Source organism: Balaenoptera physalus (genome assembly GCF_965194825.1).
Source record: "Balaenoptera physalus genome assembly, chromosome: 13".
Classification (NCBI taxonomy): Eukaryota; Metazoa; Chordata; class Mammalia; order Artiodactyla; family Balaenopteridae; genus Balaenoptera; species Balaenoptera physalus.
In genome coordinates, this window is record NC_138892.1 from 92,814,219 (window position 1) to 92,841,847 (window position 27,629).

General features: G+C 40.3%; 2 protein-coding genes across 29 annotated transcripts in view; one reads left to right on the forward strand and one right to left on the reverse strand.

Moving 5' to 3' along the window:
• The window catches only part of PLEKHA5 (pleckstrin homology domain containing A5), a 236,905-nt gene extending 214,803 nt beyond the window's left edge, over nt 1–22,102 (reverse strand). For 8 of the 28 annotated variants that reach the window (XM_082421034.1, XM_082421062.1, XM_082421057.1 and 5 more), the window contains exons 1-3: nt 20,239–20,717; nt 20,010–20,089; nt 17,619–17,676 (exon numbers count right to left, since the gene is read on the reverse strand). In XM_082421034.1, the coding sequence (XP_082277160.1) occupies nt 17,619–17,676; nt 20,010–20,089; nt 20,239–20,330 (230 nt within the window). In that variant the 5' untranslated portion in view covers nt 20,331–20,717. Of the gene's footprint in view, nt 1–969; nt 7,815–17,618; nt 17,677–20,009; nt 20,090–20,238 lie in introns of those variants that run through there. The other 20 variants (XM_082421059.1, XM_082421054.1, XM_082421058.1 and 17 more) reach the window with 11 other exon arrangements.
• Nucleotides 1–27,629, forward strand: part of LOC309641237 (uncharacterized protein) — a 487,119-nt gene that overhangs the window by 256,843 nt on the left and 202,647 nt on the right. The window lies entirely within an intron of this gene.

Genomic DNA, 27,629 nt, shown 5'->3' on the forward strand with positions numbered 1-27,629 from the left:
GTCAATGGGTTCTGGGTATGGTAGGACAGGGGAGGTTATCTACTTGAGAGCTTTCTTAAATACACTGAAACCTACAATATCTTCTCCACACCCCACAACTGAGGCACTAGGCCCCATTCTGAACCTTAAAATGACAAAGCCCAGGGAGACTACCAAACCAATTAAACACATCATGAAAGGGGGAAAAAAAAAATAACCCTGCTCTACAGGAGTTAGGAACTAACTGATTTAATAAAGAAGAGACTTATACACACAGGTCCACTTAATTTTCTGCGTAGCTAAAGTACATGATAAGCAGAGTGACTAGGGTCAAGTGCAATCCCCTATTTGAGACAGAGGAACCATGAACTTCAAATGGGTTCAGTAAATTTAGGGGCACATGTTCTATACAGATTACAAAAAGTTTCCAACTCTCCACCTCTCCCTATATCCACAAGCTTTGTTTTTCTTGTTTGTTTGTTTGTTAACTTTTTAATTAAAGTATAGTTGATTTACAATGTGTTAATTACTGCTGTACAGCAAAGTGACTCAGTTATACATATATATATACATTCTTTTTCATATTCTTTTCCATTATGGTTTATCACAGGATATTGAATATAGTTTCCTGTGCTATACAGTAGGACCTTGTTGTTTATCCATTCTATATATACCAGTTTGCATCTGCTAATCCCAAACTCCCACTCCATCCCTCTCCCCCCCACAATCCCTCCACCTCTGGGCAACCACCAGTCTATTCCCTATGTCCATGGTTCTGTTTCTGTTTCACAGATAGGTTCACTTGTGTCATATTTTAGATTCCACATATAAGTGATATCATATGTCATTTATCTTTCTCTTTCTGACTTACTTAGTATGATAATCTCTAGTTGCATCCATGTTGCTGCAAATGGCATTACTTCATTCTTTCTTTATGGCTGAGTAAGTAGTCTATTGTATATGTATACCACATCTTCATCTATTTGTCTGTCGATGGACATTTAGGTTGTTTCCATGTCTTGGCTATTGTGAATAGTGCTGCTACGAACATAGCTTGCATGTATTTTTGAATTATAGTTTTGTCTGGATATATGCCCAGGAGTGGAGTTGCTGGATCATATGGTAGTTCTACTTTTAGTTTTCTGAGGAACCTCCACACTGTTTTCCACAGTGGCTGAACCAACTTACATTCCCACCAACAGTGTGGGAGGGTTCCCTTTTCTCCACACCCTCTCCAGCATCTGTTATTTGTAGACTTTTTAATGATGGCCATTCTGACAACATTTGCAATGTGATTTTCCAACTTCCCTCAAAAGATGGAGTCTATCTCTCCACTCCTTGAATTCGAGCTGGCCTTGAGACTTTCTTTGGTCAATGGAAAGTAGTGCATGAAGTGACGCTGCCCCAATTCTGAGCCCAGGTCTCAAGAGACCTGGAGCACTAAGGCTCACTTGCTTGGACACCTGCTTTCACCATAAGAGCAAGCCTGGGCAAGCCTACTGGGAATGAGACCATGCAAGAGAGCCCAGTTATTCCCACCATCTCAGAAAAGACCATCTTAGACCAGTCAAGATCAGCAGAGCCTCCTGCTTGACCCACATCTGATCTCAGACAAGAATAAATGCAAAAGAAACTAGAGGAATTGCCCAGCCAACCCAGGGACCTGTGCTCAGTAATATACAGTGATTATTTTAAGCCTCGGAGTGTGGGGATGGTTTGTTATACAGCAGTAACTGACACAGCAAGATTAATCATATCTATTCAACTTGAATAATCTATTACATTTGTCCTGTAATGTTTTTGAGGAATTGAAGCCAAAAACTGTGAAATATTTTAATCTCAGGGTCTTCTGCAAGGAGGCTTTAATAGCAGGCTGGGTAGATATAGAAAGGATGTAGAACCCCATCAAAAGATTTTATTTCTCTTACCAATAATACTGCCTGTTTCCAATTCAGAGCTTCTTTTGCAGCTCCACTGAGAAAGGAACAGCAGCTGGACTGAAAATCATTCACATAAGAATAAAGGGGGTGGGGAGGGGGTGGGGGCCTGACTTAACATAGTAGAAATCTAGATTATTAGGTAAATGTTCAAAATGGACATGGAATTCCTCTGTGTAAGAAAAAAAAAAGTCCTTTTATCATTCTTTTCTGAAATACAGAAATTCCTCAGTGTGAACTATTTCTGAGAAACACATCTATTCTTCCAAATTGACAAAGGATTTCGTTTGTTTTTTGCACACTGTCTTCTACCCCTCCGAGAGTTTTAAATAAGTTTTTGAAAGTAGATATAATAAGTAAGCATGCCACCGCCCCTTCCCACTCATCTGGGTGAGCATAAAAGGTTTAGTGAGTTGAACTGGACTAGGCCTGTCCTGCTTTCTACCCCATGGGGTTGTTCTGAGAATCAAAGGAGAGGGAAGGAGGGGAGAGTATTCAGAAGGAATGTGACCTCGCCTGGCCCACTGCCCACAGCTCAGTCCCAGCCTACTCAGGCCACTACTGGTCATGGGCCGGCCTGGCCAGCCAACAGCACGGGCCTGAGAGCGCCTGTTTTCCAGCACCGTTGCAGAGCCTGAGTGTCAATACTTGTAAAATATTTCTAACCTATATACTTACACAGTTGCAATCCCAATTTTCTTATTCTTTTTTATTAATGATAAGGGGTTCAGTTCTTTTATTTCTCCTCCCTCCATTCACTACCTTCTACAGACAATAATAATTTATTTTACAGTTAAATTCATTTATTTTTTTAAAAAATTATAAAACACATTTCTTAAAAACAGCATTATCCACGTTCAAAACTGCCTTTTCATCATCACTCCTGGGTACGCTGTATCATACACTGCCTTCCTCATAATTCAGTTCCACCGCCTACATAAGAGACCCTACCGTTACAATGCCTTGAGTTCTTCACTATCTTGGAGAATATATTCATGCCAGGTCCTGCCTTTTCTCTGCAGCCCTGGACAATAGCTACTTTACTCTTTCAAGAAAGTCTTCCTTAGTGCCACTGGGTATTTCACAAATAAGCTGATTTCTAATTCCTAAATCACAGGGCTTTCTTAAATAGAAAACATTTTAAAAACCAAATATGTGTATTATTAAATGTACATATACCATCAACAACAAAACTTATTGACCATCATGTGTAACAGTTTCTACCTTCAAGAGGTTTAAAATCTGCACACGATGAAGACTTAAAATATTTCTGAACCACAATTAGTAGGCCAGCCATTTTCAGCTGTTTTCCAGCATAAATGATCCTGAAGTATGTTGTCTTATACACCCAATGTTATGACCTTGCAAAATAAATACCCACGTATTTCATATGTACCCCATGTTTTACAGTTTTTCAAAGTTTATTCACATAGATTAACTCACATCATAAGCCTATAAAGCAGGCAAGACAAAGACTACTCTCTCCATTTTACACATGAAGAAACTGGTTCTTAGTGAGAGTAAGCAACTTCCTCCAAGTTGTATGGTTAATAAAGGTAACGGAGCCAAGGTCTGACCCTTGGCTACTTTCCACTTCACCAGAGTACTCAGTGGCCAGGGGCTTACAGATATGCACACTGTGGTCACAAAGCAGAGAGCATGCTCTTCTTGGCCAACCTAAGTGGCCTGTAAAGGGCCTAAATCATATTTTGCTCACAACTCCTGATTTCCTAGGTGAATGCACACTAGACTCTACACTGGGCTGTGGACAGGTTAGCACCCCTATTTACACTTATTTTTAAAACACAATAAAACAAGGAAAAAATAAGTTTTACTAAGATGTAAGACACAGACTGACAACAATACACGTATATAATCTATAAATAAATAGACATATAATGAGAGTATATAACCAAAAACGTTTTACTTATCAGGGTGCACAGCAAAAATACCTTGGAGAGCTCTATTAAGCTAACTGGCTCAGATATCAAAAATACAAAAAAGTATATAATGACATAAATCATTAAGAAAAATAGCAATAGAAAAATAGAGAAAATATATGGAAGAGGCAATCTGTAGAAGAGACTCAAATAGGCAACAAATAGAGGGAAAGGTGACAAGCATGGCCAAAACCAACAACGTGCAAATTCAAACAAGATACCATTTTTGTCCATTAGATTACTCAAAACTTAAGGCTGGTAACACCAAGTGCTGGCAAGGATACAGGAGACACTAATCCTACACACTGCATGATGCGAGGATAAGATGGTAAAGATTTTTTGGAAGTTGGCCTAACTGTAAACCACAAATAGTAAAACCACAAATTAATCTGAATGTGACTGTCGAAGGGCTCCAATATTGGACCAACTCCAATTCCAAAAGGAATTTAGGGGGTGAATGCCCTGTTTTCATTTGAGGCTTTCTGATTCATTATGTAGTTTTGCACAACGTGTCACTTTCTACCACTTTCCTATTTTTTGTGTGTGACTTCATGAACTTAATGAAAAATACTGCTTTTCATTAACCTTATAATTATTCATTTTAATCACTTCAATATTTTCAGACCCTATTTATGGTGTTTAGCAGGATTTTACTACGTTTATCAAAAGCTAAAATACGTATACAGCCTAACTCAGCAATTTCCACATCTATTTTACAAAAACATTTGCATACGACCACAGTTTATGTATAAATATGCTCACGACATTTTTAGAAACTGAGAAAAAAAAAATGGAAAAACACTAAATGTCCAACTAAATAATTAATGTCCAGCTAAATAATTAATGAATATTTTGTAGCTACTGAAAGAACGGTGTTGACTTCTAAGTACTAATGTGAAAAGATCTAAGGTATTAAATAAAAAGGAAAAGTCAAAGAATTGTACATATAGGACAAGCTCATTTTGGTAAAAATAAATGAATAAATGAATGTATGCATGTATAGGTATGCAAAGAAGGGGGACGAGGACAAACACCAAACTGCTGACATACACAGAACCTCCTCTGGGGGAGCAGAGTATGGGGTGAGAGGGAAAAGCATAAAAGAGACTCCGCGCTACTGTATCAGGAGGAATAGTAACATTTTCCTGTAAGTCTCCCTCGGAATGCCTGTTAGGAACCGGGCTGGGGACCACTGGCATAGACCATAGTGCCTACTCCTAAATATTGCCACTGATAACACTGGTTCAATCACACGAGTAAATCCAAGGGTCAAGTTCACAACTCAGTCACGCTCTTAAAATCACACACTCACACATGCAAATACGTATATATGTGAGATTACGTCTCCATCCATCTAGCCATCCACCCACCCATACCATGACCTTGGGCACCGTCGTAATCACTAGTATAGGTACCTGCTCCTCATCTATGAACGCTGCTACAGCTTTTTCACTCAGCAATGGGAAAGAGCAGTCCTGGTGTGAAATACGGGTATCTTGCAAACTAATCTAGCACAAGATGCCAATTATTGATATCTTACACTACCAGTTGTATTAATTGTCAGTACGAAACCAGGATGAGCAAAAGCTTAAGGCTCACTTTACTCAAGTGCTCCAATGTTTTTAAAGTATTTGGGCTTACATGTAAGCTCTTGAATTGCCTTTCATGTTTGCGTTTGTGGCTTTATGATATAAATTCAGATATTAAATTAAGGATGGTAAATACACCATTATACCAGCCTCCTCACCTAAGCCCTCGCAAACATCATTAACTTGTCACAATATGCTTTCCTACCGATCCAGAAGTTGATCTCCAAATTCTTCTAAACACAGTGCTCCAAAGCGCTACTGCTCATCAATTAGAGTTGCGATGCTAGTTGAAACTTATTTACTATTTCTGGTAATCCATTACATCAACGGCCTGCAATGAACCACATCTCCTCGTATTCACAGGCTTGTGTAGTTCTCTCCCACTTTTGATTTTGGCCTTGGTCATGTGACTTGCTTTGACCAACAGGACATGAGCAAGCATAATGCAAGCAGAGGTTTTATAAACGCTTGCACCCAGGGGCTTGTCTTCTTGGAATGTTCCCTCTTAGATGCCAGCTGCGTTGTTAGCAAGAAACTCTAGATAGACTACTAAGTGATGAGAGGCCACGAGGAGAGAAGACACGGGATTTTCCAGCCAAGTTGCAGCTGAATGTATCCGCAGGAGGGCCCTCAGTTATATCACAGGAAATAGAACAGCCTAGCTGAGCCCAGTCAACCCAAAGAAAGGTGAGAAATTATAAATCATTGTTGTTTTAAGCCACTAAGTTTTGGGGTAGTTGGTTATGTAGCAACAGATAACTGAAAGACTAATCCCTGTTCCAAACTATCTGAATCACTAATGACAACCCACACAGATTCTCCATCAGTTACCTTCAAATTTCATCTGTCCAGAGTATTTATTGTAGGTATGGAGAAACAGGGGCACTTTTATACACTTCATATACTAAGAGTAGAACATAACTTTGTACAAATCTCTTAGAAGGCAATTTGGCAAAATGTTAAGTAATGAACCTTTTAAAAAGCTCATACCCTATCCCAATAATTCCAAGTCTAGGAAACAGACATGCATGTGTTATATAAGGATTTTTCTCACAGCAAAAAGTTGGAAACAACATAGCCATCTAAAAATAGAGGGATGATTAAACTATTATATATTCATAAGATAGAACATCAGAGTTATTAAAAAATCTTCCATTGAATAACTATATAATGACATAAGGACACACGATATAACTAATGAAAACAGCATTCGACACAGTATTAGCAATAAGACCCAAATCTTTAAAAATATTTTTGCATATATACTGAAATATTATTAGAAATTCTCTCTGCATATGAGACCAGGTGATTTTATTTTCTCCTTCTTTATACTCTTCAGTTTTTTCCAAATGTTCTGTAATAAAAATGCATTACTTCTATAATCAGAAAGAAACACTTAACATTATAAAACAGGTTGGAAAAAAGGACACACACTGAACACAGATTTGGAATCATTCTCTGACATTTCTTTACTAAATTTTTTTAAATGCCATCATTATTAGATGCATCTATATTCTGTGATAGATTAAATTTTTCAAAATAAAAGTAGCACAGATGAATTTTCAAACAGAGAAAAAAAATTGACACTAAGTTTAACAAATTACTTTCCCTCCACCATTGCTTTGTATACTATGAAAAATGAGCAAGGAGTAATTCCTTGGTTCTTCTTAAGACTGCCACACTGTCCTATTTTACTAAGTTTTAAATTTTAGGCTAAACAGCTTCATTGTAAATATTTAATAAAATGGGTATTATATGTACCTTCAACCAAGTTCAGCAAAAAGCTGATGGAATTCACTCAATATGAAGTCTAAAACTATTTTTCATCTCAGAGGCAAATTCTTCTCTCTTTTGAAGACCATGTCTATTCCAAAGAAATAATATATGTAAAGAATCTTAGTCACTTGGAAGGGACGGGGGGGAAAAAAGCATGTAGAACATCCATGGGAGGCATGTAGCAAGCAAGTTTGGGTAGCATTACTCAAGCACTGACTCTGTGTGGGAATTATTCTCTGAAGTGGCCAGTGATTTCAGAAGAACCAGAGGGAATCCCTGGCCCACCGTAGCAGGGTGGAGTTTTGATCACAGTGAGGCTGTACTGTCAACTTGTACCAAATCGAAGTTGGTTTCCTCGATCCCCCTTGCTCAAGGCAGCCAGTATAGGATTGGTTTCTATTGCTTCTTCCTCAGAATTTAACTCTTCCTCTTCATTCTCCAGGGTCCAGGCCTGAACCACCCTGCATGTATCTTCAACTACTTCCTCTTCAATGGAAGGCAGAAAGCATCCTTGAAAATCATTGATAATATCACTTCTTAGGAAGTCTGCAGATGCTCAGGTTCATGGCCTTCCTGGCCTTTAGCACTGTGCACTGTATACAAGGGAGGAGCAGGAGATCTCTGATCATGCAGCCTTTCACACCCTGACTTCCTACGTGACCGGGCCTTCCCCCCTAATCACACAGTTTCTTGGAAGGCTGGCTGATAATAATCTTGGCTTCAGCCAAGGACAGAAAATTACTGAAGACCAGAGGGCCAGTCTTCACTCCAGCAATGGGCATGTAATACAAGGTGGTCAAAGTCCTTGTCTCAGATTTTTTTTATTGAGGAATAGAGAAGAAACCTTATCTTTTGGGTTAAAAAGCTAAAAGGGTGTAATTTGGGGCCGTTGGCAAACATTTTTCTGGTTAAGTGGAGAAAAGCTTTCTAAAGTGAAAAAAGGTGAGTGAGGAAGGGTCTTGAAGGATTCACTTGTGTCACTCCTGGAACTAATGTGGGAAAAGAGTTTGCTTTTGCTTATAATAGTTGGCTTTGGGTCATTGACATTTACAACAATATGAATCCTGACTTGATGACAAATGAGAAGCAGAAAAATGTCCTGGGACGTTCAGATTTGGGCAATGACTTGTTTTTCTTACAATCTGTAATAGGTCTTCATTTCAAACATCTCATTGCCTATTATGTGTCAAGTGCTGCAAACATAAAGATGATTATGACACAGTCTCTGCTTTCAAGGAGTTAACAGTCCAGAGGGATTCTCTTGGGTGTTTCTGGCCACTTCAGAGAATAATTCCCAAATAGCTAGGAGGCTACTTCTAAGTAACCAAGGAATTCTTCGCGTGGCTCTGAAACGTCTGTCACCTGTACCTCGTGAGGACTAATTTCTATTTCTCTCAGGCCTCTCTAGGACCCACTGAGTTCAGTGGTCTACACTTGCTTTACTCATACTAATGATGACAGTATATCTCCCCCGTTCTCCAAACCACAGCAGCCTGAACTGTGAACGTTTCTAAATGGAAATGGCACGGTCAGTGGCAAGGTCTGGGATTCAGCTGTCTCCCAACAGGCCTCACAGGTCCCAGCATTATCTCGGCTTGATCCTGGATCTGGTCCCACAATCAGGCCTCTGAGCAGATCCTATCTGTCTCCTGGAGGAGAATCACATAAGCCAAACTCGAGAAACAGCTGATTTCCTAATTCATATTGGGACAGACAGATGTCACATAAAGAGAATATTTAAATTTCACAAAGAGCCACATTACAAGGTTTCTGAATAGCATGGAATGAAGTTGACTGTCATCATCAAAATTCATCAATCAACAAATATTTACTGAGGAACTACTATGAGAAAAGTTTAAGCTGAGAGACTAAAAACACAGCAATGAACGAGCTGCTTTTCATGACGCTTACCTACCATAAGGAGTGTAGGCAAACAGGTATTAAGCAAGCATTGACTTGATTTTAAAACGTGCTTTTTCAATATACTATTTCTGAATTAAGGATCAAGGGGTTTATTTAATATGGTTATGTCTCTCCCCTCTGAAAAGCTGTTACTATTATTAAATCAATGGCACCGATAATCGCTGGCAGCTTAAAAGAAATATGGGGTTACACAATTAAATATTTAATCATGATCCTGCTAAGTGTTAAAAAGAAATATAAGGAGAGAATCTGACGAGGGAGAGAACTTACACTGGAGGGGCTCCACCAGGCCCCCAAAGTCTCACCTTCACACAACAGTCAGACTGACCCTTTCAAAGGGCGAAGCCAGACCACGCATCTCCTCCTCTGCTCAGACCTGCGACGGCTCCACATCTCCCCGTGTAACAGCGAATTACATCAACCAACGAGGCGGCCACACAGCCCGGCTCTTCCTTCTCTGATTCCACTGTCTTCTTCTCCCACACCCATTCCTCTTCTCTCCCCTCCTGATCCTCCACACCTTGCTCTAATTTTTTTCTCACAGCATTTATATATTCTTACATACCATAACTTATTACAGGGCTTCCCTGGTGGCGCAATGGTTGAGAATCTGCCTGCCAATGCAGGGGACACGGGTTCGAGCCCTGGTCTGGGAAGATCCCACATGCCCTGGAGCAACTGGGCCCGTGAGCCACAGCTACTGAGCTTGCGCGTCTGGAGCCTGTGCTCCGCAACAAGAGAGGCCGCGATAGTGAGAGGCCCGCGCACCGCGATGAAGAGTGGCCCCCGCTCGCCGCAACTAGAGAAAGCCCTCGCACAGAAACGAAGACCCAACACAGCCATAAATAAATTAATTAATTAATTTTAAAAAAAGTATTATATTTTCTTTGTCTGATATTCTCTCCTCCACCATCCCAGTCCCCAGAAGGGTAGAGTTTTTTGGTCTATTTTGTTTAATGATGTATCCTAATTGCTAAGGCACATAATTATGAGTTCAAAATGTATTGAAGAGAAGTGAAGGGAAAAAAATGCATCAGTGAACGATTGAGTAATTGGAAGACCTTGCTACTGGGACTGGAATAATAGTCAAAATCAATTGGCTTAGCCTTGCTCTCTACTAGATAGTAAAGAGTAACTTCTGCTGCAGCTTTTCTCCTTTTTCTAAATTTCCACATCACACCAACCCCAGCCCAAGTCTTTCTTTAGCTACAGCAACGCTTTCACTCAGGTTATGGTCCAACCTCAAGCCCAAGATGCTATCAATTCATCTTTCAGGTGACTTTGCACTGCTCTGTTGTCATCACTCTGTGGGGCTTCGCAGCTGAGCTTTCAGAGGAAGGCTCACTCCTTATGTTTGTGAGAAAGGCCTCTTCCTCACTGGGCCACGTCCTCACAATACATCTGCTCAAAGCATGATGTATACTTCACAGCGTTTATCAGTCTACGACTATATATTTGTGATGATGATACTGCTGTCTCTCTCCTTAATTTAATTATAAGCTCCTTAAGAGCAAGGTCCATGTCTGTTTTGTTCATAAAACCTAAAGCACTTGGCACACAGTACTCAGTAAGTGTTTGCTGAATGAATAATTGGATGGATGAATATGACATTCCTGGCTTGGATCTACATACTATTTGGAGATACTTAGGTAGCTGAGATAGCATTTTGCGAGGGCAGGGGGGAGGGGGGGTGGTTTGTATTTCTTATTCATGAGGGAGGAATAGAAGATAACGTTGGGAGTCCTTTGCAAAGGCCAGATTTTAGCCACCTAAAATGCTATGCCCTCTCAAGATAAGCAGCTCAAAAACCAAACCATCATTAACACCTCCACCTAGAGCTCCCCCCAACCACCTATCCCCTTATTCTGGTCAAGGGTACCAATCATTCTTGTAGCCACTCAGACATAAAGGCTTCTGTGTAACTTTTGACCTCTCTTTCTCTGACAACCTCCCAGCTCAGCAAGACTCCCAAGGCCTGTCAACTCCTTTTCAGTATCTTTGATCAATGGTCTCCTTCCTTTCCATTCCCACTGCTACCAAGTTGGTTCCAGCAACTAACTCCCAGGTTACAGCAACAGACCCAGGACGGGACTCCTCGATTCCAGGTTTGACCCTTTCTAACCCAAGCTGCCTATATTAAAATCTCCCTTAAAACCTTCACTTTAAGCTATTAACGCTATACCAAAAAACACCTGCAGTGGGCTTGCCTAGAAATAAAAATCTCAGCCTTATATTCAAAGACCAGACACAACAACAAACAGTACTCCTAACAGTATTCCTCGTCTGACTTCCCATTATTCTAGCATTTTCTAATCACTTACCTGCAGGGTAGTTATCTCTACTCATCACACATATTATACATGTCCCCACCCCCATGAATTTATGTTATCAGTCATCTATCTCAACCCATCTGAATTCCATCCATGCCCTTAAGGCCTAGCTCAACTCCTGCCTCTTCCTTCAAGCCTTTCCACGTCAGCCCGGCCTAAGTAAGCTCCTTCCTCCTCCTCTGACTTCTTAAGACACCGTCTGACAGACAACCAGCATCATTTTTTATATTAACTCCAACTTACGCATACACATCTATACAAGTAAATTTTCACCATTAACCACAACTTCTCCATATCTGTTATAGAAAAATGACAAGGTCCCAGTAGAGTATTGGCCCCCAAGTGCTGAGAAACCCCTTGTCTTTGTAGAACAGACAAAGGTGCCTAGACAGGGATGTTTACGTCCTACCAGTCTCCAAGGCCTCCAACTCTTTGACTCTTCCAACCAATTCTTTCTCTACTCCCCATTTCTTGCCCCTTCCTAAACTACACCAGCTTTGAGAATAAGAAGAAAACAAAGAAAGAGGTCTATCCACATTAGGGGAAAATCATTTGAGAAAACCAGAAAGGGTTCTCCAAATGCAATCCCTTGAGTTGTGGGGACTCCTCTGGTTCTATCCCGATTAACTCCTCGGGAGGGTGGAGGCCAGCATTATCAGTGCAGACACCATTTACTCAGAGGCTCACTAGACACTGGCGTTAAGCTACAGGCAGGCACTACGGGAAGACACTGAGCAGGCCTGGTCCCGAGCAACGGCCCTGGGGCTAAGAAGACAATGAGATCCCACCATAAAATTCACTAAAGTTGGAAATCCTGTCACCCCACCCTTGAAACTTAAACACATTTTATCACTGAAACACTGTTCTTTATGGTAAACTTTCCTAATCTGTCACAAAACACTCTGCTGTTCTTTTATGAAGACGCCATTTTAAAATTACATGTTCGTTCCATGTTTTGTTTTAACGTCTCTTTTTCCTACTAGATTGTAGGCTCCAGGAAGGCTGGGTCTCAGCTGTATCACCAAACACGTAGAACAGTGTCTAGCACTCTTGAGTGGATATAAAGGAAGGACCAAATTCCAAGATTCTACTAAAATAATACTAGTCAACAAGTTTTTAGGGGGTTAAACAAGCTTCTATTTGTAGGTTGGCCTACTAACCTAACCACTGTACTTATTTCTATGAAATGATATTTCTGTCCCCAAGCAACCTACTTATGGAGGGACACATACTATAGGATCTCTTTATACTGCCCTGTATTTTTAGGTCTAGATGGGTTTCAGCCCAGAGACCTTAATTTGAATGGTAGTGACTCATAGTGAAACTATATGACCTACAACAGGCCCTTAACCTCATTAAGCTTCAGTTTCATCCTGAAAAAGGGGTGGTGGCGGGGAGAAAAAGAAAACTAAGGGCTACTGTGAGGATTAAATTCACTGAATGCTGTGTCGAAGTGCCTCACACTAACCAAGTCCATGGGGCCCACACCATCTCACTTTTTTAATACACTGCATGCTTTTCTCTATACTACAAACTCCTTGAAAGTTGAAATCATAGTTCAATTGTTATGCTGTACCTATCGAATCAGCATAAAGTGCTTTACACATGTAAGGATTACTTATTCTGGGACTTCCCTGGTGGCCCAGTGGTTAAGACTCCATGCTCCCAATGCAGGGGGCCTGGGTTCGATCCCTGGTCAGGGAACTAGATCCCACACGCATGACGCAACTAAGAGTTTGCATGCCACAGCTAAGAAGCCCGCCTGCCGACCCAGCGCAACCAAATAAATAAACAAATTTAAAAAAAATTTTTAAAAAGGATTACTTATTCCAAAAACTCTGTTATGAATACGAAAAAGATGTACAATGTCCAAGAATTGTTCTGAAACATTGTGTTGCTATATCTAATTATAATATTACAGTACTACTGTACCAAACAATTTTAAGTCTCAAATACATTGCAATATATTCTCACATTCTCGTGGCAGCTATGTTCCCTGTCTTCACTCATAGTTTGAACTGTGATAATCTGTGAAGAAACAGATTTTCCTCTCACTTGCAACCTTAAATGGCTATTTCATACTAGAATTCCCATCATTGCAGATTAGTTTGAAATTCTAAGCACACATTAGATCCAACTATAGCAGATACTGAAATGAAACTTCATTAGTCAAAAATCAAACACTGCTCTATTTGCATATCTAAGAAAAAGTTCAATTTTCAGAACTTAAAATTTTAAATCAAGAAAAAAGCAATATGAAAATATAACCTCACAAAATTTACATACTACTTTATTACCCTGCAAAGACATTTTTGGATCCCCAAACCTGCCACATAAGACAATGACCTCTAAATAATTAGAACAAAGTTTCTCACTATTAGGAGAGCATTGTTTTAAGATTTACTTAGCCCTTTAAATTAACCATCTTAAAGCTTTGAAGCACAAAGTAATAGTCAATGACACATCCATTTTAAGCTACCATGACCTGTCATTACAGAGTCATTCAGTAATATTTCAAGGAGTAAGCAGAAAGTTTTATAACCTTCAAATATATAAGATTATCTTCTGTATTTTATGAGCTAAGTTATTTGAATATTTAAAGCTACACTTTATAAATTATAAAAGTCACTGGCAATTTTCAGCATTCTTCCTAAAGATAAAAAGCATGAATTAAGTGTTAAAAAGCACTATGGAAACAATAATCAAATTCAAACTCTGTGTATATGTATTTATACATACACATGCAAGTAATACAATAATTTAGAGGATGGCTAGCTTAAGGCAAGCTTTTCTCATAAAAAATTAAAGCTAAATATTTATCTTTACAATACAGAATTAATTTTCAAATGTTAATATTTTCTGGCCAAACTAATTTAAAGTAAAATACCTTCTCTATAGTATATATTCTGTTTCCTAACTGCAGACTTTCATGAAAGAACCAATTTCAAAAACTGTATAAAGTAAACTGATTATCCAGCTCAAATCTATACAGCTCAACTCTGATCAGCTCCTCTGTTGACATTAGTTAGCACTGTTAACTGCGTGCACACAGCTCTCCCTGGAAGATGAGTACACAAAACACAAAATGCAGCAACAGAAAGACAGCAAGCACAACACAGCTCTGGCTCTGCTTAGACTTATCTATGGTTATCTGCACAAAGCTTAAAGAGGGAGATTAAACCGGGATAGGAAAGCTAAGTAACTTTCCACATTTCCCACATTATCTCTTCTTGGCACTGTGAGTTCATCATTTTGTAGAATACTGTAAATTCCCAGAATAGTATAAAATTCAAAGAAATTTGAAAGTGGGCTGGAATTGATAAGTTGTCTTTTCCAGCCAGCCTAATTTAAAGACGGGAAGACTGAGCTCCAACGTGTTAGAGGGTCAAGGCCTGCCTTCCAACTCTTCCCCAGAAGAGTACTCTTCTCCTTAATGCCCACAGGGATGCAGTTGATACCAAAATACTATGCAAAGATAAATTCTTCTTCCGCCATTTTGAACAAACACCAACATTTGTTCAGGAGAGAAGTAATTTGAGAGTTAAATGTACTTCACTTGGGAACTAAAGTAGAAACAACTCAAGTTTTTCAGTCTCCGTTCTTGCTCTGGGAGCCTCCCAGGAACGCAGGATTAGGAATAACAAGACGGTCAATGTGTCTTTTATTGGCCTTTCATCTTCCCCCTTCCCCTGTGAACAAAATCCACCCTGCTCACTATATCACCTGTTTTTCTTATAATTTGAGCAGTAACCTCCTTCCTTCATCTAAAAAAGAACCAACAATGAGAAATATATCCACCAACAGTCATCACTTTCCTATTGCAGACTCCTATCCTTTCTCCTACTCTGAACATTCTAAATATAGTTCATGTTCCTGCTGTTTCTCATCTTGCTGTCTTTGCAGACCATAAGTTCCAAAGGCATGTTTCTGTTGTTTTATTATGTGGTGTGACAATGGAAAGAGTAATTCTTCTGACTACATCCACGATTAAAATGAGATTCAGACGTGGTAACATATGTGAAAGCACTCTGTAAATTGTGAAGTTTAAGATAAAAGTAGTGCCCCTATTATATTAGAATGATCAGGCATCCCTAATTGCTCATAACAACACAAGTAAGTAAAAAATTTCTAGGAAGTTACAGCCCACATTAGAGATTTAACTAATCTTAAAAGAAATTAGTATTCTGATATAACCCAGAAAGGAAAAGAAGTAGCACCTAACATTCAGCAAATCATGTATTTGTCAGTGGTTATCTTACTTGAAGTTTAATGAGTGTATACTTCTAAAACATGCTCAATTTTAGAACAATTTACCTTCATAATATAAATTCTTTATTGCTACTTTTGGACACAATGATTGGCTGTCTATCAATACCACATGATCAAAACCCACTAGTTTAAAAATGTATCCTGAGTTAAAGTAAAATTATTACCACTTTCTTAATATTGTCCTCATTTGCCTGAGAAACTTACTTAGGCATGACACTCAAATAAGATTCTAATTTGTTTAAGTCAACATAAAAGAAACTCTTATCAAAACGGCTAGTAAAACAAAAGAAAACTCTGTCTTTCTAACCGCTTACTTCTAAATTAAAACATACATATTTGGCCCACACAGAATAACATTTTGTACTGTCAAACATTCATCTAAGAAATGTACACATTCACTGACATTTAAATAATATTGAGAATTGTAGTGTTACTGCTATTCTGTAGATCAGCTAGGCTTAAGGTACAGTAGTTAAAATTATACTGGATAAAAATAAATGAACTCCATCAAAAAAACTGTCTTTCTTCAGAAATATCAATACTTTGTCCAAAAAAAAAAAAAGAAGCATCCCTTTTCATGGCAATACAAACTCACTTTAATTCAGGATAAAAATAACCACTAGAAAAAATACTTGGTGACTCTGCACTTTACTCATGCCTTTATTTTTTAGGCCATCTAACAATGTAAAGAACAATCTCCAAATAAAAGATGTAAATTAAACATATCCAGAGAATGACCACATCATGAAACTATACTCCATCCCTGCATCTTCGTTCTGCTTTCTCTATTTCTACATCCAAAAAAGCAAGCATAGCTAATACTATGCATATCCCTTAACATTTTATATAAATATCATTTTAAAAAATGTTAAAACCATATAGGTAATTATAATTTAGTGAAGTACGGCATCATCTTTAAAATGGCACTTAGCAAAATACCTTACTGGGCCCAATGAAACAGAGGTGCCTTTAGCTAGGTACCTGTTATTATTATTAAACCATTGACATCGCAACCAAATCTTGTATTTAAGCATTCTCTTTCAAGCCTCCGTTCCTTAAAATTAAACAAAAAATTTTAAAACAACAAAAACAAGCTCTTAAGTAAACAGTTTCTAATTTAAAATGAAGATAAAACCACCTTTATTTTCCCTTGAGGGATAAAAAATTTTCCTATATAATATTGCCCTCAAACATTGTATTTGTCTCCAAGTACTGTCAAGTTAACTCTGAACAGAAAATTATTTCAATATTCTATATAGAATTAATTTAACGTTAGGACTGGTCATTTGTCCCTTGTAAGTGCTACTGAAAGCCTTTTATTCAAACACAATTACCAGTAAAATATTTCAATATGTATTTTCAAAACTTAGATATATTTAAATAAACTGAGGCAAATTACAAACAATGCTCCAACAGATGTTTGTGAAATATTCCTTATTTATTTGCTTTTACTTTCAGTCTTCTTATTGTCCATCAATCTGTAATCTCGCTTTACATCACTTTTGCTACTTATTAATAGTTCTGGTCAAAATACACATGAACAGAATTCACTTAAAAAGAAAAAAAAAAGTAACACGCTAAAGACAAAATACTGTAATGCGCTATCACTCAAAAATATATACAGAAGCACCAAAAATGTAACTAACTGTGGCCGTAAATGATCTAACTGCCAAATCAATGAAGGTCCAGGCAAACAACATAAGAAAACTAAGAGTGTCATCTTTTACCTCAAAATTCCAACACTCATAAAGCATAAAGTCAATGTAATACAATAAACCTTAAGAAATCATGATTATACAACCTAGACATACAACCAAAGGTTAATCACAACATTTGAATTACCAAGGAAAAAAAATCATAATTAAAAAAACTCACTTTATATAGTATCTTGCACCTTCAAAAGTATATGCTTCTTCCCAGCCAGTAGGCAAATCTAAAAAAACATACATTTCACCATTAGTATTACTTCGATAGAATAGCACAGTAAGTTTCAAACCATTTTAATTATTCCTTTTCATGATCAGCTATTTTCGTTTATTAAGTAGGTTTCTAACCCCCCCCCAAAAAGCATTAGACTGGTAATAAAATTCAGATATAATATCATTTTTTGGAAAATGGCAATTCAAATGTAAAGCCACCAGAAAAGTATCAACAGTATTAGAGGTTATCTGACATAATTATACACTTTGATCAGAGTGGAGAGGAACTACGCCCTGGCAGCCAAAAAAGCAAACGGATGCCTTGTAATGCTAGGTAAGTACCCTTCAACGGTAGGCCAAAAAGTCCCCCAAAACCAAAGAAAAAGACTATGCGTAAAAGGTAACACCCACTTCTTCCTAGGTATGTTGTGTCTATGTAAGACCACATCTTTCAGCTACATAAGTGAATCCATCCAGGAAGTGTCACTGATGAGAAAGAACTTCCTAAGTTCTTAATTAGGGGGAAAGAAATCTGAAATCACGTACTTATACGTACATGTGTGTTTCTACAGACTTGACTTTAAGAGATGTGAAGTTTCAAGTAATAAACCTGGCAATAATGCAGGTGAACGATGGTACCATTCTGTGCTACATATTACTTACAAACGACCAGTGTCTTGGATTTAATCATAATACCGCTCTGAAATAAAAAACCAATAATGTGTGTACAAAGTCAAAGTAAACCAAACCAGAAAAAAATCAAGATCACCTCTCAAAAATAAAATTAACCTGAAATCATATAATAAAATTTTCTGAGGTGTGAATGTTATCAAATCCTTGGGGGTAAATAGGATAAAGATTTGTATTTCACATAGCCAAAATAATCATGGAATAATTCCACGAGACGATTAGGTTAAATAATCTAAATATCATATTATCTCTTGTGACACAAACCTGTTACTATCCATAAGGCAAAGAGGCCATCAAAGTTGACTTACGTATGCAAAACACTGAAATGTACATTCAAGTCAAAGACGACAATGTACATTCAAGTCAAAGACGACATCGGGGAGTTAAGAAATATGACGCCGTATTAGTCAGAAATGCCTTAAAAATGTAACCTCATCATGCTTGCTATACCAGCTTTCCCTTTCCTCCTCCACCTTTTTGCAAATTTAGAGATATTAGTCACTTCGCTGAACTCCAGAATGTAATAGAGAAGGCAGGCTTGTTCAATATCCTCGCAACTTTGAGAATCTCAGAGTTGCAGAAGTATCCCGGAGGGCAAGCTCTACAGACTTCTGAAGCCGGCCTCACCTTCCACCCAAACTGTTCTCAAGCCTTTCCAATCACCCGAAACAGAGGCAGGCCAGGAAGAGAACACATGTTACGTTTCGAAGACAAACAAGTTTCAAGAATGTACACAAAGAATGACAAAAGAAAGCCAGACCAGCACTGAAGCTCCAATCAGCTCTCCTCCAGCTCCACTCACATGCAGCATTCAAACAAGCTACCCAAGGCACCAGGAAGATCTGCTTCACCGGCGACCCTCTCCTATTAGGGCACCAGTGCCCACACGCAGGACACCCCCAGCACGCCCACCGCCTCCTGGCCGTGTGTGCGACCTCGGTGCCGCCGCCGGGGACTTCGAATCTGGCTGGCCAGCAACTGCAGCTGCAAATGCCTGCCCCGGCCCCGGCTGCTCCTCCGGGGGCACGAGGGAAAGCGTCCAGATTTCCCAAGCCGCTCTGTCGCGGAGAGGATCGAAGCACCCCCAAACTCCTCTCCTCCTCCTCCTCCAACAGCCACCTACCCACAAGTCCCACCTCGGAGGAGGAAGCCGCACAGGAGGAGGGAGGCAGCTCCCGGGGAGGAGGGGGAGGATGTGGACACATTCTCCCGGCGGACGAGAGGCAGGGTCCCGGGCTGCAGAAGGGGAGTGGGAAAGGACTTCCTAAAGGTGGAAAGGGGGTGAGGTGGGGGGCCCGGGGGGCGCTCGGAGGACTCAGAAGTGGCCGCGGGAGGAAAAACTCAGGGTCCCAGGTTTCCCGGGGGAGGGGAGTGGGCCACCCAGAGGCGTGGGGGAAGAGCAGGTTGGGATGGGGCAGAGGGCGCCGTGGGCTAGTGGCGATCAAAGGCGGAGGAGAGGGGCGTCCGGAGACTCGAGGGAAGTCCCCCGGCCCCTCTACCTGCGGCCGCCCCCGCCCGCCGGCCTCCGCCCCACCTCGCCGCCTCCCGGGGACGGCGGCTCGGGGCAGGTTGCCGGCAGGAGGCGGGCGGCCACGGCTCTGCAGCCTCCTCCCGGCGAAACCCAACTCCGCTCGGGCCCGGCCGGGCTCGGCGTTACCTGTGCTCTGCCGCCGGTGCCCAGTGACCACGGCCTCGCCGGTGACGGGGTGCAGCCAGGTGGTGCTCTTCGCCTCCTCGCTGCAGGGGTGAGAGAAGGGGCCGAGACGGGGCGTGAGTGGGGGCGCGGGAGGAGCCGAGGGGGCCGGAGAGGCACCGACCCGGCTCGCTCCCCTCTGTCGCCAGCCTCCCGCCCCCTCCGGGCCCCCGCGCCGTCCCCAGCTCTTTACTTGATGAAGAAGACTCGGCCGCCCCGGGTGATCCCGTAAGTCCAGGAGCGGGGCAGGGAGCAGATCCACTCCAGGTTCAGGTCCGCCGCCATGTCTGATCCCCAGCCGCCGCCGCCGCCTTCTCCTGCTGCCGCCGCGGCTGCTGAGGGAGGAGGGAGCGAGCGAGCGAACCAGCGGAGGGAGCGCGGAGCGAGCGCGGCCGGAGCGCGCCTCCTCGGCCCGGCGCGCCCCCGCGCGCGCCCTACCCCCTCGGGCGGCGCCCGCCCCGCCGCCCGGGCTGGGTAGGGCCCGCGCCGCCGCCCCTCCGCATCTTCCTCGGCCGCCGGCCGGTCGCCCAGCCGCGCGCTCTGGGGGGGATGGGTGAGCGGCGCCGCGCCCCGCGGCCAGACCCCTCCCACCCGCGCCTCCCCTCCCGCCCTGCTCCCCCCCCCCCGCCCCCGCCGCCGGAGCTAAGGTTCCGAGATAGATTTAAAAAAAAAAAAAAAAAAAAAGCGTCCTGCCCCCCGGGCTTTGCCTGAAGGCTTCCCAGCCCCCAGGGAGATTCAAAGCGAGCGTAATCCGCGCTCCCCTGATTGCTCTCTCTTTAAAACAACAGAAACACAGCATCTGAGCTTTGTTTTAAAAGAGCTATTGGGTATCCAAGAGATTTTTTCAAACAAACAAACAAAAAAATATATATAAATATATATAGGTGGCTTTAAAATGGAAAGCTGTTTTTGTTGAAGCACACGGAAGGTTTTTCCTGTTTGTGTTTTGTGTGCGAGATAGCATAGGTTTTGATGGGTTGCGGTAGACTCATGAAATAGGGGTGGATTCAGACTGGACAAGTTTGCCTCTTCCTAGACCCCTTGAATCATATAATGTTTTATAAAATACAAACTTGTCTTTTTCTCTTACTTTTTTTAAAGATTCACTTATTTATCAATCTGAATTTCTACTTTCTTCTATCTCCTATAAATTACAATAATAGCTAACTTTCTTGAGTCCTTGTAACCCTGTACGTTTTTAAGTCCCTACAATAGCCCTATAGATACTATTATACAGATGGGAAAAAATGAAGTTTAAAGAAACTTGCCCAAGGTCATAGTACTAAGTGGCAAACCCTGGATTCAAACTGGCTTTAATATTTCGAAAGTCTATTTGTATAATCACATTGCTATTCTTATTTTAAAAGTGCCCCCCTGCTTTGGTTTTTTTGAACGAGTGAAGGGCAGATTTCAATGTAACTAAAATCTACCTTAACACCGGCTAAGTGCACTGGCCTCCTTTTAATTGTCTCTGATGCTCAGGCACACTTGGAATTGCTTCTGTGTCTTTGCAGCAAGATGACTCATGCCAACAGGATACACAGCTCAATAGTAATAGTACTACTTGGTATTCTCATAGCACCTTTTTCTGACCACTTTTTGGGGCCCGTAAATAATTATCTTATCTTCCCAATCACTAAAGAGGCAAATAATCTTTTTCAAAGAGTCATGTACCACAATGTTCATTGCAGCTCTATTTACAGTAGCCAGGACATGGAAGCAACCTAAGTGTCCGTAGACAGATAAATGGATAAAGAAGATGTGGCACATATATACAATGGAATATTACTCAGCCATAAAAAGAAACGAAATTGAGTTATTTGTAGTGAGGTGGATGGACCTAGAGTCTGTCATACAGAGTGAAGTAAGTCAGAAAGAGAAAAACAAATACCATATGCTAACACATATATATGGAATCCAAAAAAAAAAAAAAAAAGGTTCCAAAGAACCTAGGGGCAGGACAGGAATAAAGACGCAGACGTACAGAATGGACTTGAGGACACGGGGAGGGGGATGGGTAAGCTGGGACGAAGTGAGAGAGTGGCATGGACATATATACACTACCAAACATAAAACAGCTAGTGGGAAGCAGCCATATAGCACAGGGAGATCAGCTCGGTGCTTTGTGACTACCTAGAGGGGTGGGATAGGGAGGGTGGGAGGGAGATGCAAGAGGGAGGAGATATGGGGATATATGTATATGTATAGCTGAGTCACTTTGTTATAAAGCAGAAACTAGCTGATTCACTTTGTTATAAAGCAGAAACTAACACACCATTGTAAAGCAATTATACTCCAATAAAGATGTTAAAAAATAAATAAATAAAATATATTTATATAACCAACAAGGACCTACTGTAGAGCACAACGCTGCTCAGTGTTCTGTAATAACCTAGATGGGAAAACATTTTGAAAAAGAATCACTTTGCTGTACTCCTGCAACTAACACAACATTGTTAATCAACTGATCCAATATAAATTTTTTTTTAAAAAGGAGCGAGAAAAAAAGAAAATAAATTTCTGTTGTTTAAAAAAAAAAAAAATCTTTTTCAACAGTTATAGAAACTAAGGCACAGAAGGGTAAATGACCTTGGCCAAATCCAGCAATTCAGGTGGAGCCTGGATGAGAATGTAGTTTCACTGGACTTCTTCTCTCATACTCTAATTCCCCAAGGCCATTCTGTCTTTGGTGAAAAGGAGTCTGCAATTACTGCTATAATTTTCCTGTCCATCTGCATACACAGGGGAAAAAAATAACATCACTTTAATGTTTTTCTCTTTTCGGTTCCTTTGCATTATCCTCTTTCATTTCTTTACTTCTTGACATCTTATCTCCTGCCCAGTCTCTGGAAAAATGTGGGGATTTTTAATCAGTGAATAGCAGGAAATGTTTCACATTACCATCAGTGGTCACAGGATGTAACATAGCAAGAAAATCAAGAGCTATTGACTTTATATTGTACTATCATTACAGATTGAAAAATCTAAAGTGACTCTTTAATATCATAATAACTTTAGAAATCTAGTACCTGTTAGTCCAGCGATAGCATTTGACTCTTTGACAAATACTGCTGAGAAGTCGTTAAGTGGACCATATGTTTTCTGGAGATTCCTTTTAGTTGTGAATCTTTTTTTTTTTTTTTTTTTTAAAGCTGACTTCAGTCCCTCTTCTTTTTTTTTTTTTTAAATTATTTATTTATTTTTATTTATTTATGGCTGTGTTGGGTCTTCGTTTCTGTGCGAGGGCTTTCTCTAGTTGCGGCAAGTGGGGACCACTCTTCATCGCGGTGCGCGGGCCTTTCACCGTCGTGGCCTCTCTTGTTGCGGAGCACAGGCTGCAGACGCGCAGGCTCAGTAATTGTGGCTCACGGGCCTAGTTGCTCCGTGGCATGTGGGATCTTCCCAGACCAGGGCTCGAACCCGTGTCCCCTGCATTAGGCAGGCAGATTCTCAACCACTGCGCCACCAGGGAAGCCCCAGTTGTGAATCTTTATTTACAAGATCCATTAATGCAAGGCATATTTCAAAAAGTGATAGAGATTCACTTAATAAAAATGTGTATCTTATGAAATCACATTTGCTGTGCTTAAATAGTAACCTAAAATCTTAAGTACAATTCCATGTGTCCCAAAATTTAGGAAAGGCAGTAAATAAAAAACTTAGTGACAATATACAAAATGAGGCGTATACAAAGTGCTCCTGATTCAGGAAAATAATAGCCCTCGTGACTTCCGGGAACCAATAAAAGCAGCTTCATACATTAGAATGTGAGGCACTCTGGAAAATTTTCACCCTTAATGAGTAAAGCTGTATTGTTCTTTAAATTTTCCTAGAATGTCCTTTCTCTGTATCTTTGTTGCCTTATGCAGGTCCCCTTTGCTTTCTAGTTGTGTGTACATGTGTGTTTTCTTCACTGCAGGAGGCGAAGAATCATGTCTTCTCCATCACTGAATCCTTCCCAACCTTGAGTCAGTACTCAGATGGTTATTGAATTTCATTTTCTTCCCAGTGCTTTGACCTCCCAACAGAGTTATTTCCCAGTAACATATTCCCTTTTTATCACTCTGTACCTCTTCAATAACTGATTCAGACCTAAACTCATATCTAACCTCTGCAGTTTATTGTATTTTTTAATTTTCTGTCTTATGAAACTATTCCATTTCATACATCATGATCTACCTTTTCAAGGTGTATTAGCCTATGACTAGTGCAGCTTCTCTGAAAAAAAGAAGAGGTTTAAAAGTACTGAGCACTAAAAGTAAACATTGCTCTGTCCATACATAGAGGACAATCCTTGTCCTAAAGAGCTTCCAGTTCAAATATAACAGAAAAAATACATACTGTGACAAGAAAAACTCAAAGGAAAGTTTCTTAAAATATGTGAAAGGAAAGAGAACAAAGTGACATCTTAGAAAACAGCAAATCAAGTTTTTTCCCCTTTTAAAGGAAATGATAAAAGCATAAGCTCTGGAAAGTAGAGAAAGAGGCTCTAGAGAGAAATTTCTTCTTTACTATCAAGAAACATTTCTCATTCATGCACATTAATGTTTGTTAAAATATACCAACAAAATTTTGTGACTTTGGTTAGGTTGTCTTTCCAACTATATTTGTGTTATATATTTTGTTACATTATTAGTTCACAAAATAAAGAATATTGTAAACAGTTCCTTTAACTAGTCAACTATAGAGTGTTATGTATCAGGAAAAGTTGTGAGGAAGGGCAAAATAGAGGATACAATTAGCTTAGTGGAAATCTAGGCAGAAAAGATGGAGATTGAGGGGCTAAGGGAAGAAAAATAATATTCAGAAGTCAATTTATTAGGAATTCTTCTTCTGTTAAGGAATAAACTGATAAGAGAGTTACAGATGAAACTATTTCACTCATTCATTCAATACTCATTCATTCATCATTCAATATATAGTAGGGATCTATAGGATCCCTACTATAGATGGTGTGCCAGCCATTCTGCTGGGTGAGAGGAATCAAAAGTCTTGGCCTGCTCTGGGTGGCTTGGAAAGGAAGATGGAGATGTAAATATTTAAGTATAGTGTGGAAGTAGCATCTCTATCCTTCTGATAGAAACAAACCTTCTCTAGCATTTGCTTTCTAAGGGTGTCCCATGAACCACTCAAGGCCTATCTCAAACTGCAGTCTTTTAATGTTAATGTTTTGGAGAGCTCTTCAATTATAAATGGGGATTAATTGAAAGAAATATGTAACAGCACTAGTAACCCTGCTGCTGGCGGATCCCTCTACTACGGCTGGGATTCTAGACTAAGTTGGCATCTGCTTCGAGGCTTGGAGACTCAGAGGGATGGATATCAAAAATGTATTCAAGGAACTTACCTCTGAACCTCTGGACTTGGTCAAATTAAACACCTCTTCCTTTATCCCAGTCAGCAAAGCTTCAATCACCTTCTTCTCTCTTTGCTGTAAAAGAGAAAGACCAAAATTTAAATGGTGGAGAATTAAAAGAAGTATGTTATTATGCAGGCGGAGGGGGCTGGCTAGAGTGAGTCAGGAGTCTGGCTGAATTTATGCCCATCTTTGCCATGAATTAGTGTATGACTTTGAACAAATCATTTAACCCCCATTCCTGTCTCACACCTCTGGATTCTCATCTGTAAAGTAAGGGCATTGGTCTATTTAGGACATTACGTATGATTCTTTTTTGCTCTAAAGTCCTCTGCTTTCATTGGGTGAACACTCCAATAGCTGAAGGTGGGGATGTTTTGTCACAGTGGACAGACACAAGTAAGATGTCTGCTGTATATAACTGTTTAGGATTTTCTGCTACTCAGATGGTTTGCTAATAGAAAAATTTGGAAGGGCAATTCGCAAAGTTCTTTCACATGCAGTATCATATTTAAGTTGTACATATGGCTCTGTACATAGACATTATTAACATAGTATAAATAAGAAAATGGGATCCATGAAGATATTATATAATCTAGCCACTAAGTGGCAAACTTAGGTCTTGAACCTGGTCCTTTGGACATTAAATTTCAGATTCTGTCCACGAGGGATTCCCTTCCTAGCCAAGCTTCATTCGCTAAGTCTCTTCCTTACCTGCAGTTACTCTCTACCTACTGCAGCCAGTGTCTGCTCTCACCACGTCACTGCACCTGCTCTTCTGAGTCACCAGTGTCTCCCCTGAAGGCTGCCAAGTCGAGTGGATGCTTTCAGCTCCAACATTTCTTGACCTTCCTGCTGTATTCATGTCACCACATCCACTCCTTGAAACTTTCCACTTTTGGGGTTCTTGATGCCACTTCCTTGTGGTTCCCCCCCCACCCCCGCTCTTTGCTCTAGACCATCTGCAGCACAGTCACCAGGAAGCTTATTTCAGTATTGATTCCTGGGCCTCTCCTAGACCATTCACTCAGAACCTCTGAAGATTAGACCAAGGAATAGGCATCTAACAGCCACTTCGGTGACTTTATATACACTAACGTCTGAGAACCACTGCCCGATAGGATAATAATTCCTAAATCTTATTTCCAGCCTAGACCTCTCTCCTTACCATATATCAAATTTCCTTCTAGCCATGTTCCTTCTGGAATATTCCTTCTGGGTGGTCCTCCAGTACTCAAACTCAACATTCCCAAACAAGTCACTTTTCCTCCAAGTACTTGCACCACCCCGAGTGTTCCCCTCTTAGTGAATGGTACCAGCATTCACTAAGAAATTCATCAGAAACTTCATTCATCAGAAACTTCAGACTCATCCTCCCACAACCAGTCAGTTAATAAATTATATTAATTATGCATTAAATATATCACCAAGTTACCCTCTTCCTCATTTCTCATATCCTAATATGAGCATTCATCACCGTTACCAGAATGATCTTTTTAAAAATGCAGATCTGATTATGTTCCTTTCTTGCAGAAAATCGTCTTGTGGCTCAAAAAACTTAGAAGACAAATCCAAAGGCTGTTGCCTGGCATTGGAGACCCTTCTTGATGTGAGCCCTGCCCACCTACATGGTCACCATATGGAGCAGCCTACTGTTCTCTGAACAAGCCAAGCTCTTTCAAGTCTCTGTACACACTACTCTCTCTCCCTAGAATGTCCTCTTCTCTGTTTACCTAACAAACCCATACTTATGTTTATGTTCTTAGCTCAAGACTTCCTTTCACTAGGAAACCATCCCTGATTCCTTTGGGCCAACCTAGCTGCTCCTTCTGCCATGTTGCCATATCTTCTCTACTGAATTGTTCTTGTGGTCTACATCTCTTTCTCCTCCCTAACTTCCTAAATGAAAACATTTTATTTATCTTTATCACCTAGAATTCAATAAACTTTACTTTCGTGAATGAATAATGGTACTGATATTTACATAGTGCCCTATATTTTATGAAGCACTCCTTATTTGATACTTAGTTCTGTTTTTTATTACTGCAACTTGCCAGTGAGTCATGTTTCTTTCCTTTCTTAGGTTTAACATTCTCTTTAGCTTTTTATAGAATATCCCATATAGAAGAGAAAAAAATGGCATGGGCCCAAGACCAGCATAGCAATGTATGAAAATAGCTGCTTTCTATAGAGCTGTCTACCTGGCTTAAAGAATACTAAGATTTGAG